This window comes from Lobosporangium transversale (assembly GCF_002105155.1).
Source record: "Lobosporangium transversale strain NRRL 3116 chromosome Unknown BCR41scaffold_86, whole genome shotgun sequence".
NCBI lineage: Eukaryota > Fungi > Mortierellomycota > Mortierellomycetes > Mortierellales > Mortierellaceae > Lobosporangium > Lobosporangium transversale.
In genome coordinates this window covers 59,283-76,628 of record NW_019029064.1, presented here as the reverse complement: position 1 = coordinate 76,628, position 17,346 = coordinate 59,283, and the positions used below count along the sequence as shown (strand labels likewise).

At 41.9% G+C, this 17,346-nt stretch overlaps 4 protein-coding genes across 4 annotated transcripts; 2 read left to right on the top strand and 2 right to left on the bottom strand.

Annotated features, from left to right (window-relative positions):
- Positions 1-581: 581 nt before the first annotated feature.
- Positions 582-3,808, bottom strand: BCR41DRAFT_365287 (CLN3 protein-domain-containing protein). Its single transcript, XM_022026138.1, has 10 exons — positions 3,613-3,808; positions 3,423-3,503; positions 3,311-3,314; positions 3,115-3,184; positions 2,807-2,935; positions 2,461-2,694; positions 1,601-2,334; positions 1,429-1,507; positions 1,268-1,297; positions 582-1,157 (listed from the first exon to the last, which is right to left on the bottom strand). Exons 1-10 carry the CDS (start codon positions 3,701-3,703, stop codon positions 756-758), a joined length of 1,854 nt encoding a protein of 617 aa, XP_021875319.1. The 5' UTR covers positions 3,704-3,808; the 3' UTR covers positions 582-755.
- Positions 3,809-7,828: 4,020 nt separating this feature from the next.
- BCR41DRAFT_365286 (hypothetical protein) lies at positions 7,829-9,158 on the top strand. Its single transcript, XM_022026137.1, has one exon. It carries the CDS (start codon positions 7,937-7,939, stop codon positions 9,119-9,121), a length of 1,185 nt encoding a protein of 394 aa, XP_021875318.1. The 5' UTR covers positions 7,829-7,936; the 3' UTR covers positions 9,122-9,158.
- Positions 9,159-9,225: 67 nt separating this feature from the next.
- BCR41DRAFT_426917 (Alg9-like mannosyltransferase family-domain-containing protein) lies at positions 9,226-12,167 on the bottom strand (the record flags this gene model as incomplete). Its single annotated transcript, XM_022030794.1, has 10 exons — positions 12,003-12,167; positions 11,815-11,890; positions 11,648-11,706; positions 11,479-11,550; positions 10,972-11,383; positions 10,450-10,853; positions 10,192-10,331; positions 9,878-10,052; positions 9,475-9,769; positions 9,226-9,379 (listed from the first exon to the last, which is right to left on the bottom strand). The coding sequence occupies exons 1-10, from the start codon at positions 12,139-12,141 to the stop codon at positions 9,226-9,228; spliced, it is 1,926 nt and encodes a 641-aa protein (XP_021875317.1). The 5' UTR covers positions 12,142-12,167.
- Positions 12,168-13,492: 1,325 nt separating this feature from the next.
- On the top strand, positions 13,493-16,966 carry BCR41DRAFT_375932 (nucleoporin Nup120/160-domain-containing protein; the record flags this gene model as incomplete). Its single annotated transcript, XM_022026993.1, has 7 exons — positions 13,493-15,326; positions 15,424-15,608; positions 15,696-15,814; positions 15,916-16,121; positions 16,234-16,415; positions 16,505-16,691; positions 16,803-16,966. 7 exons carry the CDS (start codon positions 13,493-13,495, stop codon positions 16,964-16,966), a joined length of 2,877 nt encoding a protein of 958 aa, XP_021875316.1.
- Positions 16,967-17,346: the final 380 nt, after the last annotated feature.

Here is a 17,346-nt window from a genome sequence, read left to right as displayed (position 1 = left end):
CCCCCCAGAAACCTATCTCCCACGCACTCTTCTTCCCCTCACCAGAGTCCTCTACAGCCATCTTCCCCTTGCCAGAGCTTCCTAAAGCCATCTTCCCCACGCCAAAAATCCCCACATCCTCCTCGCTCTCGCTCTCGCTCTCCCCTTCACTCTCGACCGCTCTCTCCTACACGCCCCGTCCATCAATCAGATCGGGAAGATCAACTCTCTGTTCATTCGCTTTCACTTGAAGAAACAGTAAGCACGCCGAGAGGCACCGATGCTACCGCCCCGTGGGCTGCCCAAAACCTTCGTTTCCATGCCGGTTTATATGATCTATTGAAAAAGCGAGCCGACGCAGAAACTCTTTTGTTTGAAGAACAACAAAATGTCAATAAAAAAAAAAGACTTTAATATTTAATACCTAATAAATAAAAAAGAAACCTTTGTGTCAAAAACGTTCAATTTTATTGGAACCCCAACGAGGGTAAATAAGCCTCACGAGGCAAAGCCTAGACTGGAGCGACCGTGAGCGAAGCCACGGGTCGCCCGTCTAGTTATACATCTAATACAATACTTAATACTATCTGTCTGTGTTCATACGAGAGCATTTGGTCATGTAAAAAAAAAAAAGCTGCGACTCGTAAATGCTGACGATCACTTCTTATTTTCTACTTTGTATCGACTTAATGCTTTGCTCAGATCATCCAACTACGACAGATTAATTCAAGTTTTATCTCTTGCTAAAAAAATAAAATAAAATAAATAAAAAAGGGCTAGTCAGCCATGGCTAAGCATAACTCGATTCCTTTTTCTACAACCTGCCATCTGCAAAGGGCTGGTTCGATCCATAAACTTGCAATGCCTGCAATCATGACTCCCAGGCCATCGGCTACCCCCACAGCACCCATTGCAAACTCCTTTCCTTTAGGATCATGTTCTAGGTCTCTTGAGATACCAATATATGTATGAACATAAGTAGCTCCCCCAAGTAGTCCCTCCCAAAGAATCAAGATGAATATTAGATAAATGCTTGGGATAGGGAAGGGGTGTCCTTGAGAAGTTAGAATGGCTTGAGAGGTTGCAAGGAGAAGAGTGAGGACTTGAAGAAAAGACGGAATCCAGAGATGTGAGATTTGAATGAGTGAGGCTGATGATCTACTGATAAATACGCCTGTCTATTAAAAAAATAAAAAAACGTGTAAAAAGCTAAGTTTTTTAAATCGAGCTATTCCAATCACTCCACAAGCTTCTTCCCGGGGGTTTTTTTTCTGGTCATCATTCATACCTGGTATATTGCAGAGTAGGTAACATAATGCTGTACAATAGAAGAAAAAGAAATGCCATGAAATGAAATAAGAAAGCATTTAGTTAGCCTTTTTTTTTATACTTTAGTATCATATACCAAAAGCATGAAATCCAAAGCATTTGAAAGAGATTGTATCTTACATCACGAAGATGGGCGAAGGGGGTATTTTCCAGGGGGAATAAAATAACGGGCAGAACTCCTTGATTCATAGTGTACTCGCTAAAAACGAAAAAAAAAAAAAAAAAAAAAAAAAGTTTAAGTACTTCTTCTTTCCTTCTGCATCTGATCTGACTGTGTGCCAGAACAACTTACGCTATGTAAACCATAAAGAGCGGGATCATGTATGGCACCAGGAGCGACCTAAGCATTGTGAATTTTTCTTCCAGCGTCATTGCTTCGTTAGGTTGAACCTTGTACACTGTCCTCCTTACAGATGATTCTCTGTCTCGTACTTCCGATTCCCGGAAAGGTGGTACAAACTCTGGATCGTCCGGATCCGTTGCTGCAAGCAATGTATTGATGGAGGTGGGCTCTGTCTGATGGCGTTGGGACGATGAAGTACCCCAGTGAGTGTCCCATGGTGCTATTGGAAGCATTGCTGGTGGTGTCACTGCTGTTGATGTGCCAAGAATGGGAGCATAGGGGTCACTAGAAAGCAATGCAGAGGCCACATTCGATACTGGGGCTGTATCCTGTGTAGAAGTTGAGAGGACAGAGGCAGGGGTCTGTAAAAGTGTGTTGCTATCGGTACTACCGCCACGGCGGTGACCATGATTACTGTTTCCATTGAAGTATTGGGATGGAGATGCGCCATTCAACTCTTCTGCTACTGCTGTTGCTGTTGCTGTTGCTGCTACTGATGTTTGATGTGGTTGAAGCGACTCTTGTGATGTCAATAGCTCTTCTTCAATATCATGGCCATCGTCAAGGATCTGATAAGAGGAAGACAATGGCCTGTTGGCGGCTGTGATTCCACGTAGTGAGCTTCGTGATGTAGGATTGGTGAGAATGAAAAAATAAGCAACCAGCATCAGAATCGGAAAGAGCTTCATATAAGGAAGAAAAAAAAAAAAAAAAAGTAGATAATTAGTTAATGAACAGTGTATAGATCATATTAGCAGTGTATAGATCATAATAAATGATACTCAAGGAAGAAGAGGGCAAAATTTTACCGCAATGATGCCAAGAGTACGACGAATTGATAGACCTATCCATGATGTTAAGAGTAAAAACAAAAAAGCACCAAGTAATCCCGCACCTCCAGTGCCACTAGACCAAGCCGAGACCATTTGCAGTCGGTAAAAGGAAGTCAGCATTAGAAATGTCAGTTCACCCAGCCCGGAGCTAAGGGAAGCCATCGTAACCCCCAACATTCTTCCGCTGATGGTGTCCGATAGTGCAATGATCTAGAAAGATGGCATATTCCATGTTTTTGAAAGTGGAGGACACTATGGGCATGAGTATACCACACCATGAATCTTTGAATAGTAAGTAAATCCATGTTGCAATTATATTTACCACTACAGCCAAAAAAGAAAGCGAAGCACAGAACACAACCCGTAGCGGGTACGAGACTTTGTGAATAAAGTAAGGGGCCACCATCTTGACGAGTAAAGAGGGTATAATATCGGCCAACAAAACAACTCCCTGGGTAACAATAATAGAATGGCAGTAAGCAATCAAAGAGGAAAAGGCTCGTCAATAAAAAACATTTCTGGGTGATTCAGCACAGTGAACATTCGTAAAACCCTTGAGGTTTTTAAAAATCATGCAGACCACTCGTTTTTCGAGATTGAAAATGTCCCAAGATGTTTTTCAAACATTACCTTAGGGACTTCAGCCCCTACAAGATCAACAGCAGCAGACAGGATCACAACATAGATGAGGTTGTTTATGCTAAAGTTCAATTACATATATAAAGATGAAGGGCATAGTGACAAATATAGGAAAGGGTTATCAAGTGTTGGTTGAGGTTGTAATGAGTTCAACTTCCTAATTAAACACATATCCTGAATGTCTTACCATCCTACAAGGCATTCAATAGAGAGGATAAATTGTCATGATGTTAATTGGTTATAAACAGTGTAAAAAAAGAAAAAAAAAAGAAAGAAAATATGGCCAAGAAAGAAAATACCGAATATGAAGAAAGCGACCCAGTCGCGTTCAATGGCAGGAAAGGAAAAACATATTTCATTTAATCTACGAAGACGAGGACCTGATTATATTTGTATTAAAAGTAAAAAATGCTTTTCGAGTTGTTTAGTAGGCTCATCGCTATGATCTAAGGTGATCTGAAGGGCAGTTGCAAACACTTGAAGACTTGCCATTGGAATTTGATTGCCAAGTACTGTTTTGACGAGAATGTGAATCAGCTTCAGGTAATAATGACTTGAACCATTTCAACACTTTGAACATTATGTTTTCGAAATAAGGAATATCAGGGACGAAGAAAGGGATTCTAATTAGGAAATGTAAAGGTTGCAATGCATGTGCATTTGTCCATGTAAATGTGCAAGAAAGAGAGAAGAGGGATGTACACACAGTTCTTTTTGGACAAAATTTTAATTGTCCCATATCCCTCATTCATTCAATAAAGCATTCCCTTTCTTCTTTTTTGTTCAGTTGGATGAAAAGGATCTTCACTTTTGCATGTGCACGTGCCACCAACAGACCTTTGTCCGATCGAACTTGACTTTGCACTCCACAGCTCTAATTCTCTACACATGGAGAAACAGAGATTAAGTTGAGTAAATATAATATGGAGTGTATCGATTTAAATAATTGAAATGGTATAATGAACATGCCTGACACTAACTGGCTGAGCAATTTACACTGCCTAAAATAAAGGAGGTCGACAGGGGTAGATTTGTAAGACGCGACGCATCCACGATGTCATGGTGTCATGGTCATGAGTGATCACACCCCTTTTCCCTCCTTTTTATTGTACCTGTTTACCCAATAAACATGGCATGGGTAGACATGTATCATGTAATGTGGGGGGATGCACTTCCAAGTTCAGCTTGTCAAGTATTGTCTGCGCTTGCACCCAAAATACCAATGTCAATCGTTGTTAACCTCCCTCCTCCCCCCCCTTTTTTTTTTCTTTTTCTTTTTCTTTCGTTTGGTTAACGATATTCACTTTCTTCTTTTCTGTCTCTCCATATTCCTCTTTTTTTTTTCTCTCTCTCCTGGGCACATCATCTCTTCATTTTCTCTTAGCTTTGAGCATCCTTTTCAAATAGACAATACACCTTCTTCCCTGGCCCCTTGCATCCACATGAATTACACATACCTGACACTCTGTCTTTCTTTATGACCTCATTACTTATCCTAATACCCAAAAAGCTTCAGCTGTAGTGTACCATTCAGTAATCTGTATTAATAACATCCTATTTCATTACTTCATCACTTCATTATTTTATTATAATTATGTTCATTTCCTCTATTCTTTCAAAGCAATATCTGCTTCAAGTTTTTGTGTTTACATTTCTCACCATAAAACTTATACCAAGTGTAGTAAATGCAGGTATGAACAAGTATAAAACCTCTTAGTTTGACATATAAAAAAAAAAAAACTAACTTCATATCATTGACAAAACTTGGGCTTCCATTACTGGCTATAGGGATTACAAGTGCTCGCCTTCAATGCCAGTATTCCTTTCTTGAGATCCCAAACCTCATTCAGGATCCATCATGCACACTCCAATCTATTAGATCAACGAATCCGGGGATCTTAGCGCCTCCTCCTCTTCCAACGTCTCCCTCTTTATCTGCAGGACCTCTGACAGCTGCGCCAGACACCTCGCACCCATGGTCATATACGCCTGGATGGACATACAACCCAATGTTTTCTTGCTGTTCCTATTCCCCAACTTTAGATACTACTCCAGACCCTGCTGTCAATGAAACAGAGTCTCAAAGCCCACCTACATTACTCACTTCAGTAGATCTGTCAGCAAGCTCAACAGAAATTGATCAGGGGCAACAGCAATTGGAGCTATCCATTAGCTTTTATACTTCGGACATTCCAAACTCCCCACTCCCAGTCTCCACAGGAGCCGATACCTTTCGGGTGCTAATCCGCTTTCTCGATGCTACTGGAGCCTACATGTCTATCGCAGGAGCGGGTTCAAGCACTGAAAGAGATACTGGATTCATAGAGTTGAGGCCAGGAGACGCTGAAAGTTTACTTTATTATGCATTCGATGCTGTTACATTGAAACCAGTGCAGGTCCCTGTAGGCACTAGGGGCGTCGTATTGCAGCTCTTAGTCCCATACACAAGATCCTTTTGTTTTGATTACTTTGCGCTACGGTTAGGTGAGATAAGAACCTGGGCTTGAACAGTACTTTTAATACTGTTATATTTGAAGGCTTTTATTACTATTTCTCTTTTTATTTTTTATTGTCATGACTAAATGAAATGTCCTTTCGATGATATAGTGCAAGGATCACACCATCCAACGACAGAAGATGTGGTTCAAAAGATATTGATTGGATTAGGATCAGTTGTACTGTTCAACGCGGCGGCTATTCCCATTATTCTGTTTTATGGCTTACCTGGATGGCTTTGGCATTCTGCGTAAGTTGACTTACTCCTTGTTGAATACCATGTGCAGATATGTTTTTGTTATCATTATATTTATTATCGCTATGAGTTTCTGACCCTACCTTTTTTTTTTTTTTTTTTTTTTTTTTTAGGCCAGTCAATTTCTTTCAAAAGAACCCAGTTGTGGATCACTACGTACCATTGGCCTTGTTTATTTCTACTTGCCAATGGATATATAACGTTCTACTTCAGTACATGGGCGGATCTTCTTCGACACTCTCTATCGTGCACTCCCCTCAGGCTCTTTGGCTCATCCCTTTACTCTTGGTCGGCACCTTCTTCGTGTCCGCTTTCGCACATTGGTCTTTGTTTCTATGCTATAACCAAGTCATGCGTAATCCAAGACAGCAGTATCACAAAAAACCCCGTCGTTGGAGAGCACCGTTTTTAGGGCTTTGGGCTTCAATGTGTTTGCTCCTTACTAGAATTGGTGTTGTATTTTTAACAGTCATTCAGGGGGGATACTGGTCAATCCCGATTGGAATCCTTCTTGCTGTTCCAGAGACAATAGCGATGACCTCTGTTATTATCTTTTTCATTAAAACCATCTGGTTACTGACCCAAGAGGGTAGTAGTTCTCCAGGAAGAAACAGGGGAATCAGCAATCGAGGAGCCGTAGGAGGTATCAGGATAGGTAGTCATAGTAAAAACAATGGAGGTTTGTCGAGATCTTCATCCATGACACCGCTTTGTGAAGAAAATTGCCCCGCGACAGTCATAGAAGATCCTATGGATGACCTGATCAACCTCTCTAGTTTCCATCACAAAGTCTATGTCAAGTCACTCTTGACGCCTGAACGCGATCTAAGGGATGCGGCTGGGAGCATGTATGGACGCTCCACCATTGGTTCTAACAAAACTGTACCACCTATAGAAAAGATATCAGCAGCAATGCAAACTGATAGGAGGGGAGCATATAGAGGCTATGAAAGTAATGGTCAATATGCAGGATCAACACTCAACACTACTTTGTCTTCATTAAGCTCAATGACAGAGTATTCACGGCATCTGACAGAATATGATTTCAATATATCCGAAGATAACACACATAGGCCATCCCCACTGCCCTCGCTAACTGGATACGCCAATGGAAGGAGCCAATTCCCATTCGGTCGCAATTTGGGCGTAAATCCCCCTATTCAGCGTGAAAGTGGCGGCGGTAGAGGCACCATTCAATATGAAGATAGTGTCGGCGAACACAGGACTCGGCTTGCCTCTCAAAGATCATCTGCTCCAGCTTCCTCTCGCAGTGGAGGGAATCAGCGCCCACCAATGTATTGCCGATCTAGTAGTAGCCGTGAAGCGCTCAACGCTCACAAACTGACTTGGAATTCAGCAACGACCTCTTACACCACTTCCTCTGCAGCACAACCTATGACTGGAGCATCCCCTACGCCATCAGCCTGGGAATATGTGGTTTATCCTCAACGACATGTCTGGCCGAGCATTGTTGGCACCTACCTTCTAATTGCTCGCCTTCCATTACGTATCTTGGTCGCGGTTTTGACGACATTTGTTTTGTGTTACGATGTGATACTGAGTATTGGCGCTGCTGAGACAGTTCTGGCGATACCAGTATCTTGCTTACTAGGAGGGATGGCGTATCCAGGCGTAAATCAATTTGACAACACAATGAATGTCGCTAGAGCAATGCACACAGTCAATCTACTCCTAGTCGTCGTATTATTGCCAATTGTGGTTTTCATCACTGTAGTACATCAAGTTCGAATGATTCAAAAGTATAATTGGTGCTTACGCTTACTCAGGGTGGGAAACTATGGATTCGTGCCAGGTGGTCGTGGTAAGTTTATTTTTTTATTTTTTATTTTTAAACACAGGTCATTAGTTGTCGTAACACTTGAAAGCCTAAATGTTTTTCCTCCGCCACTTTATGTTAATGCCCTATATCCTATAATCACATGCTTCATAGACTACAAGCAACATCTAAAACATCCAGTCAGGTTCATAGGCTACACTGTCGGGTTTGGCGTAGTTGGCCTTTGCTTTACTATCTTCCTGTTGTTTACGCTCTGCACCATCATGGCCATGTTACTCGTTGCCGCAACGTTCCGTTCATCTCTCTTCCGTACACTTGGATCACGCGCCCTGGCCGCTATTGGGATTTCTTGCTCACTTGTTTTTATCCTTTGGCTTATACAGATGCTCGTCATTCGTTATCGTTTCCGTATGCCAGGCTCTCGATTTTTCCTTGTGCCACAACAATCCGCACGGACCGGTTTCCATCACTGGGAGTTTTTTTGGGCGTTTTTCAATATCGTTTTTGGTGCGTTTTCTTTCTTTAAAAGAATTGCGCTCAGCGTCTTAAGCATGGGGATTTATTCAACTCGCATTGACTTATGTATCATGGGCGGAAGGTTTCGTCCATGGGATGGCGGCTACTCCGCATTTGTCGGTTTAGTTCTAGCAGACCATGTAATGAATAATCCGATCGTGCTAGAGTTTGTACAGATATTGAGAGATCTGTTGTTAGCAAGGCGGAATCCACATTTGGCGCATCTTCTTGAAGCTAAAGGTCGAACACATCCAGACGACGTCCCAGAGCTGGATGAAGAAGCAAAAGCTGAGAGAAATAAGCAGATTATCATGATAATGAACCCAGTACGACGAGGAGAGCGGTACCCAGGCGCACGGAGGCCTCTAACAAACATCGAAGAGGACGACGAGGCAAAGATGGAAGACTTATTGGTGGCCACTAGTAATGAAAGTGGCATTGGTGTTGGTGCTGGCGGTGGATTGAAAGGGGGTCTCGTCGTGCCGGAGGTCTCCAAGATCCATCATTACTTCCGAGTGGATCAAAGAGTCGATCGACATAAACCAGGCCAGGGCCCTGCCTCTAGGTCTTCATCATCTTCATCACAGCCACCATCAGCAGTGCACTATAATAGTGATCGTGTCTCTAAGGTCTATACCCCTCTGCTAGTGTCTGGGGAAGCCAAGCATCAAATCCCTATAACGCCACAAGATCCTGAATCCGTGGTTTCTCAGGAGCAGATCCGTCAAACACTTTCTGAGGCAAAGCTGCGGTCGATTCGAAATCGAAACCGTTGGTTTTTATACGTGACCTTAGTCAGGAACCCATCCATACGTCCTCTACGTCGAACAAAAATCAAGGACTTTCTACACCCAATCGGTCATGGCGCTGAATACACAGGATCTCACCTCGAAGAGATGCTCACTGATATACATTGGGATCAGGAGGACTAAAGCCCTGTGGAATAATTTGTTTACTACCAATTTCACCTCCATTCTCAGCCATTAGATTATTACGAGCAATATTGCATTTTTTTTTTTAAAAAAAAAAAACTATATTAGAGATAGAAAATGTTTAGCGACAAGTATTTGAGTGGATTCTGTAATATAATGTCGAGATGATCCAAGTTAGCATGTCTTGCTATTGAATCCCTGCTTTCATAAAAGTATTCGCGAGAAAAGTCGACGGTCGCAGGCGCAATTAAAATAGTGCTATAAAGTTGAATGCAGTAAAATAACCGTTAGTATTTAAATCCAGAGGTCATCTTATTATAGAGTCTATTGCCTTATTTTTAAGGTATCCATACCGCTCAAACTGCTTTGGACCTATCCTCCTAAAAATAACAGCCTTTCCTCCTTTTTCTTCTAGCAGCTTTTTCCGTAAATCTACGTCAGGCGCTAACGGCACTCTTTGTCTCTCCGCAATGAGATCTGCAACAACCTCTACTCGGGATTTCTGACGCCAATCAGAGATCTTTAAATCTACGTTGCAGCCCTTTGCTGCTAAGCGATTATATCCAAAAAGATGGTGGGGAGGCATATAAGTCTTATAAAAGACAACGTGAGTAGTATAGCTCATGCCATCATCCATATGTAACACACCTAAAGTTTTCATTGGGGAAAGAGTTAAACAACCTTATTGTTGTCAAACAATAATGCTAGTCAATCAATAGTTAGAATAATAAATGAGATTCATTTGACTCGACTTACCACTCTGAGATGGATATACTGTGCATATGGCATGCGTATTTGTTGGCTCGACCACATGGCAGTCTTGAAACCCTAGAGATTGATGCTGGACCAAATTTATCGCCGGTACAACCCCAGACTGATGAAATGCTCCAAAGATTATGGCCCCTGTCAAATTGATCAAAAGCCATAAGGGCTATTTATTTCCCAGTGTAGCCCAACATAATGCATTGGGTTTAACGAGTTAATAAATTACTGAAAAATAAAAAAATAAAAAATAAAAAATGTTTTTACTCATTATATTAACATTGCGTAGATAATGATGTTCACAATACCCAAAACTTGCAACCCAATTTTGAAATACGCCCAGAAAGCGAGATAACAAGGGGCAAAATCAGCGGTGTCAAAAACCTTGCTTCTTGATGAGGCATGGCCGACAGAACTGAAATTCCACAAATACCTGAGTACGACAGAGCTATTTAGAGAAATGCAAAAAAAAAAAAAAAAAAAAGCTTAGTCAATATATTTCTTCATGTGTTGTTATAATTACTTTCGTTATCATTATCATCGTAAATGCAATTTGTTAAACAGACCTGTGATGAGTTTATTCTTGCTTCTCCATTCTCTGGCTCGAACTTTAGACAAGAGCGTGCTAAGCCCAATCCAGGCAAGATTTCCAAAGAGTACTGGGAAGTTTACGAGCACATGAAAGAATCTCGGATGAAGCCCATGTTGGGCCAAATTCTCTTCCTTCAAATTGTACTTTATATTGTTGAGCATTGTCATGACTAATGATCCTTTGTAGGAGAGATTCGTCCATTCCAAAGGACTAGTAGAGAGCAGCTCTCGAGATGTCAAGGCTTGTCCACTGATCTTGTTAATAATAACCAGCTTTCCAAAATAGAATGAATCAACAAGGATAGATAGTATAGCTGTACCTCCTAGCCCTATAGCAAGGGGAATGCATGAAATAACAAACTGCCTTACTCCTGCTAAACTATGGATGTGGATGTGGATATGGACAGAAATAAAGATTTAGAAAAGAGCCAATTAGATTTCTGCAATACTTGTGCGTCTTTAGTAAAGGCATCACTTGCCAGAGATCTGTTACTTACAGTGATTTGCAGCCATTGAACGATGCCTTCATATTAAGGCCTAGGAACATGATGCCCAAAGGAAAGCCATAAAGAATGAATGTGATCCTAGTAAAGATTCCTATAGAGAACAGGATTCCTAATCCAAAAGAAAGAATTGGTGACGTTGTCCTTAATTCCGGGGCTCCTGTAGGGTGTGTCGTATCTGGTTTTGATGGCCTAGCCCCTATACTAGTTCTCGTTTCTTCTGGCGATTCCTGCTCTTGAATAATACGTCCAAGCAGCAGTGCACATAGCGCAAGGACCGTTGTCTCGACAGTATTTGAGAAAGGATGCGTATGGTAGGCGAGCGTGACGTAGGATGATGAGACAAGTAACAGTGCGATGGAAGGTGATCGCCTGATCTGGCGTGCTATTCCTAATACTGCCCAGTCTGCTTGGAGTTTTTAAAAGCGAGAAGTACGTGATATGAGTATTTGGATTTGAGTTGACAACCATCATTTTAACTAAAAGAAACCGTATTTCTACCAATTACGACAGAGAGTAGGAGAAAGGCTAGTCTTTGTGTCAGGAAGAGCGAGCGCGCGGTAACGTATTGATCTGCTGGTGTTATCAAGAATATATCTATATATGTTAGTTGAGGCGGTTATTTCCTATATAAATATATATACATATTCCTCGTCTTTCATATCATCACCTGTCTGGAGGTTGATCCATCTTTTGAGAATTGCGAAAGGTAATGCGGTGGAGATAGCTCTATGTTGATGAAATAGTAATAGTAAGCAATTAATATAGGCAACATTTCAGCTTGATTTGAGTAACATAGTAGGAACCTGGCAGTAAGATAATAAAATTAATTATTACGGTATAAGAATAGAGCGACATGGTAAGTTTGGCTGGTATTCCCATGGGAGGCAAACATCTATGCCAAAAACGTCGCCTGTAGAAAAGATATGACAATAAGGGATATTAAAACTCGAGGTTAAGACGAGAATTATGTAAAAAAAAAAAAAAATGCGCTTAATCTTGATAATAAGGTTCCTAGATCCTGCCTGCAGTTATCTCGGCGGACTGGAAGTACTCGTCTGGATGTATATAGCCAGGTGCAAAGGCGCTAAGAATGCGTAATGCGAGTAGCACCAAGTAGAGAGACCTTGTAGCCGTTGAGAGTGGTCTGGGTCGACGGTGCATCAGACTTTTCGTTGAATAAGAATGTGTGAATAAAACATGAACATTTTAATGGAACCAACGGGTGGTTGGTTTCACAAAGGATTCACTCATTGCACGTGGAATGTCCAAAGAAATCGCATGTGCTACACCAATCACAACAAGCGTACACTATTTTGTACACTTTCGCGTCTTTTTAAACAAGCATCATTGTGCAGCCCGATCGATGATCCTGTTCTCGCTCACGCCACTAATTCTCTAACCCAGTTTGCATGGCTTTCGTGCAGTAATAATAACAACAACAACACAATCATCGTTGCACCACTATGGCCTCCATCGCACCAATGTGGTGGCTCAAGGAAGTTCCAGTTCAAATCGACTCCTTTGTTGAAACCAGTCATTCTACAACACACACTGTCCCTTGTCCTCGAAATATTCAACAATACCAACTACATGAGGATAGTCGAAAATTTGAAAATTACGGAGGCGTTTTTGCATTCCCCAACCAGTATGCGAAATCTGTTGTTTGGAGGACCAGGGAAAATGCCACTGTGTTGGAGCTTATCCTACTTTCAGGGAAAGAGAACGCACCTACTGGACAAATTTCCTTTCGATTTCATGCGCCGATTATTACAGGAATACACGTTGCTGCGCTAACGCAACAAGGAGGAATATTTATAATGCTTATGACAGTCGACAGTGTGCTTTATCGGCTGAATATCACGGCCTTGAGCCATTTCCTGACCTCGAGTACACCTGACGGATACGCGTCCGCTCTGCAGATCAGATACGCAGCAACTGCTGCGCCAAAGCTCTTTAAATACCTTGGAGACAGGCAGGCTGCATTAGCTCTGACAGACGGCAGTCTCTTACTTATCAAGGGAGCTCTATTAGCTGAGGACACTAATCAAAATGGTAATGTTGATACGGATGATAGAATATTGATTGGTGTTTGGTTTTGATGGGTGGAGATAGCAACTGAAGAAATAGACGGCCTGCTTTTTCTATAGTCCATACGGAAATGAAGGTGTCCGAGCTCCATGATGATTCATATCACCCTAGCATCTCTCAGGATGGCTCAGCACTCCATAAACTTCGCTCTATATTAACTTCATCTACAGATTACAATAAGTCTACAACAACTGGACCCCATCAAACTTCCGGTTTGAACATTTTGGCCTTGGAAACCCATAACATACATAATGATACTCTACTCTTTACGCTTCATCAGGACAGAACAATCCGTGTATGGTCTGTTCGCCATCAGCGCTTACAAGTCATAAGGTGTCCCGCCTCGCCTAATGATGCCGGATATATACAGGAGGCGCTCAGCAGCTCTTCCCGAGCACACTTAGGAGTCCTCTTTAACCCAGCAATGCCATGGGTAATCCGCCTAGTAGCCTATATGCCTACCGATAATGATGTCCACTTGTCCATATACACTTCTCGGATCGACACCATAGAGGACATTGATTTTATCCGAGGATCAACTACTGTTCTCCGGTCACAGTCAGCGTTAAGCCCCGGATCTAGCCCCGCACACCTAATCAACTGGAGTATTATCCCCAACGAAAACCAAGCTGGATTTTACATCTGGGGCGTTTGGCAAAGTGATGTGAGAATATGCGTAAAATATCTACAAATCGACGATCCAGTAGTCGAGCGAGAGCACTATCACCAATTCAGTAAACGTCCTCTTTTGAATGGCCGTTGGTGGCCTGTAGCTATGCAGATGCCTTTAACTGGATTTGTCAAGTCCATGAGCCATGTAGACGATTCAGTCAAGGATGTATCCAAGTACTATGCTGACGTTATCTTCACCTCTGGGCATTTCTCTGAATGCACTATTATTCGGGCACTGAAAACGCTTTTTCAAGATCGCGAGTATACACCCAATGTCGACCTGGAGTCGCAGGTGATTGAGGCGCTTTTTGTTAGGACACCTCCTGGGGCTTCTCTTGTTGAACGTGAGCGGATCAGACATAGGGAGATTATTGGTTGGACCCGGTTTATTTCGTATTGCGCTAAACTTGATCATGAAGCATCTAGAGCGCTTGGTCTATCCATTGCATTGGATACAGGATATATGGTCATCATCAAGCAAGATTCTCTTAGCTTTCTTACGGCGTGTGACGATTCCGAAATTCTTTATCATACCTTCCAGGACAAACAATTTGAAGTGACACAATTCATTGCTTCCCCGCCATCTCAGCTAAGAAGCACGTACCCTAGACTTCGAGATCAGGCTCTTCGTCATGATATTGCTAAAGTTTTCCGAGCGATCGACCATTTGTCCCACAACATCACAAATGAATCAGCAAAGAACTTGGAAAATACTATTTGCCAGCTTTCATTAACGAATGGGCCTAGGAATTTCGTTGAAATCTTATCGCAAGAACATCTTCCCTATTACATCTCCAAAGCTGATATGAACAGAGCAAGGAACTTAGTGGGGGCATGCAAATCACCTGCAGATGTCTTTCGATATCTCACTCTGCAGCTTGCTCATAGCGAAGACACTAGCTCTGATACTAATCAAGCAGGACCAATACCTCACCGCCGCGTTCTCCCCTATGAAACCCTTGTTGTAACAAGTATCCAGCAACTTGCCTCCAGCCGATACACCATCGCCCAAAATGTCCTCATTCTTCTTGCTACCATCTTCAGCTCGCCCCGCTCTTATAGAGCCTGGGTACAGGACGAAGCCCAGCTCCTTTCCAGTGCAATGCGTGTGACACAGTCGCTTATGCTTTTAAAATGGATCTCTAACCAGGCTCTCTCAGCCCCAACATCGACTAGCATGGAGCTAGAACAACAACTTTCAAAGATGCATGTTGATGAAGCTAATCTTAATAATCCACAAGTAACTCTCCGAGAGCGGTTGACAGCCAGCCTCTTAAGAACAATGACGTCAAAGACTGGAAAAATAAGTACGGTTGAATTTCCTATTTACTTTGCCGTACCACGCGTCGTATCGACATTTCTGCATGTCATAGGAATTCGTAGTCAGCGTTCAGAGACAGAAGCCATGTATCATGCAGGATTAGCTCAGCATCTCTCGAAACTCAACGAGATGAAACTGCTAGCACAGTTTTTGGACATTGTCTCAACAGCTTCATCCCTCTCCTATTATCGTGGAAGAGTCTTATTAAGTCAAGCAAAACCAACGCAAGCTATAGAACAATTTATGGCCGTCATAACCTGTTTTGGTACGGTAATCCTCGTAAAAATCGCAATATGTAGCCTTCTTTTTTGAAACCATGTGTCTCTAACCCCGTTTATGGCATCTCTGCCTTCCTCTTTTAGGAAACGGTCTTAAGGAAGTGGAACAGGAATTGGATATCATGCAACTCGATTACTCTACAGGCGTCATTAGAGGGCATACAAAACTCGAGGAATATTACGACAATGTGATCAGACTGTTGGTGGAACATGGCGCTCATGAACAAGCCATTACTATTGCTAAGATAGCTCTGAGCGACATTCTTCATGTGAGTATCGTATGCTGTAGTGCGAACTGTACTTTGTTTAAGCCAATCCTAATTGCCTTTGTTTTCGGCATTGTTTATGTAACGTAGAATTCTAAAGCAGATGTACGGATCCGGAGCCTTCTAGAAGTGATCATTGATTCTGCCCTGGCTATTGGCGCTTACGACAGTGCTTTCAATGCAATGATGTTACTTCCACAAGACGGCCTGTATGGTGTATTTTGGATGATGTTAGAAGTCTTATTAGGTCTTGTACTCTCTCTCCGGCACTTACTAACGCGAAACCTAACTTTTGATTATCTGTCCTTAGTAAGAGATCAGCTCTGAGAAAGTTTGTCAAGATAATATGCGATAATGGTGATGGGGCAAAACTCAGCCTATTCCCTTTCAATGGACTTCAAGATCAAGTGGAACAGTTACTTAAATCAAAAGCTGAACAAAACGCAGTCCTCTCTAAACCCGACAATTACAAAATTCTCTACTCGTATTACATTTACCGGTGCGAATACAAAAAGGGTATGTGGAATACTCAATGCTTTTTTTTTTTTTTTAAAAAAAAAAAAAAAAAAAAAAAAAAAAAAAAAAAGAGTGAGAGAGAGATAATAACTACCCACTATTCTACTACTAGCTGCTACAATCATGTGTCAATATGCAAGAAGACTGTGTGATGGAACGAACAGGACAGAGACTGTCTGGAGACTTTTAACAGAGGCGGGTTCAGCTTATTTGGCCGCCATCAATGCTCTCCAAGCAGCTGACTCTTCTAACGCCTGGGTATCGATTGAACTAGCAGGTGTGGCCATTGAAGAGGTAACACAATATGAAAGCGATATTTATATTTGATGATGTCCATAAGCAAACAAACATTTAACAAGTTAATGTCTTTGTGATTTATGTAGCCTTCCAAAAGAAGACGATTAAACGACTCTCTCCAGAACCCAACCTCTAGTGCTCTACTTGATCGTCGGTGTGTAAGCGTACCTTGCAAGCGTGAGATTTTACAATTGACAGACCTCAAACAGGAATTTCAATTGATTAAGGCCAAGCTGTTGCTTGTGACTGAAATCCCTGACGAAGTCATCCCAGGTAGGCCCCGTACTTTTGAACAAGCTGAACCTGCATTATTTTACAATTGCCAGAGGATCGTTATGCTCATATAAAGATGAACATGTTTCGTATCTATGTACATTTCTATAGCTGCCTTGACGATGTCAGCAAGAGAAACTCAACTATTACTTGTTCAGCGTGGATGCTATGAGGAAGCAACCTCATTAGCGCTAATGCACGACTTAGATCTTGATATTGTATTCAAGTTGCTAGTGGACAAATATCTAAGCGATTTAAGGCTAGAGCAAGAGTAGTATACGCATTCACACAGGATTGGGATAATTCAATTTAGACGTTCAATTGAGATGATGCCAAGACGTTCTCAAAATAAAATAAATAAAGCCTTGGAGATCTACCTTAAAGCATCCTAATTTTGTTCAGAATCCGATCCAAAATTTCTGCAATGTAGAAACACCACGCCACCACTGATACACAGGATATTGGTATTCACTTATTCTTATAGTCTGTACACATTCTTCGCTATCCTTCGAATCCTCGTTTTCTCACCAAGCGTTGATCTCTGATTGGCATTTGTCTGATTTGTTTGAGGCCTCTAACTGTTGAGTGCCCGTGCTCTTTAGCGAAATGCTTCAATGTTTGAATGACCGTATTTGTTTCCATCCCGGCAACCGGT

Coding starts and splice junctions, on each gene's coding strand:
- BCR41DRAFT_365287 (XM_022026138.1), bottom strand. CDS start 3,703: ATGTTCAAAGTGTTGAAATGGTTCAAGTCATTATTACCTGAAGCTGAT. Junction 1,508..1,600: donor CTCTTTATGGTTTACATAGC/GTAAGTTGTTCT, acceptor TTTCGTTTTTAG/CGAGTACACTATGAATCAAG. Junction 1,298..1,428: donor CCTTCGCCCATCTTCGTGAT/GTAAGATACAAT, acceptor TCTATTGTACAG/CATTATGTTACCTACTCTGC.
- BCR41DRAFT_365286 (XM_022026137.1), top strand. CDS start 7,937: ATGGCCATGTTACTCGTTGCCGCAACGTTCCGTTCATCTCTCTTCCGT.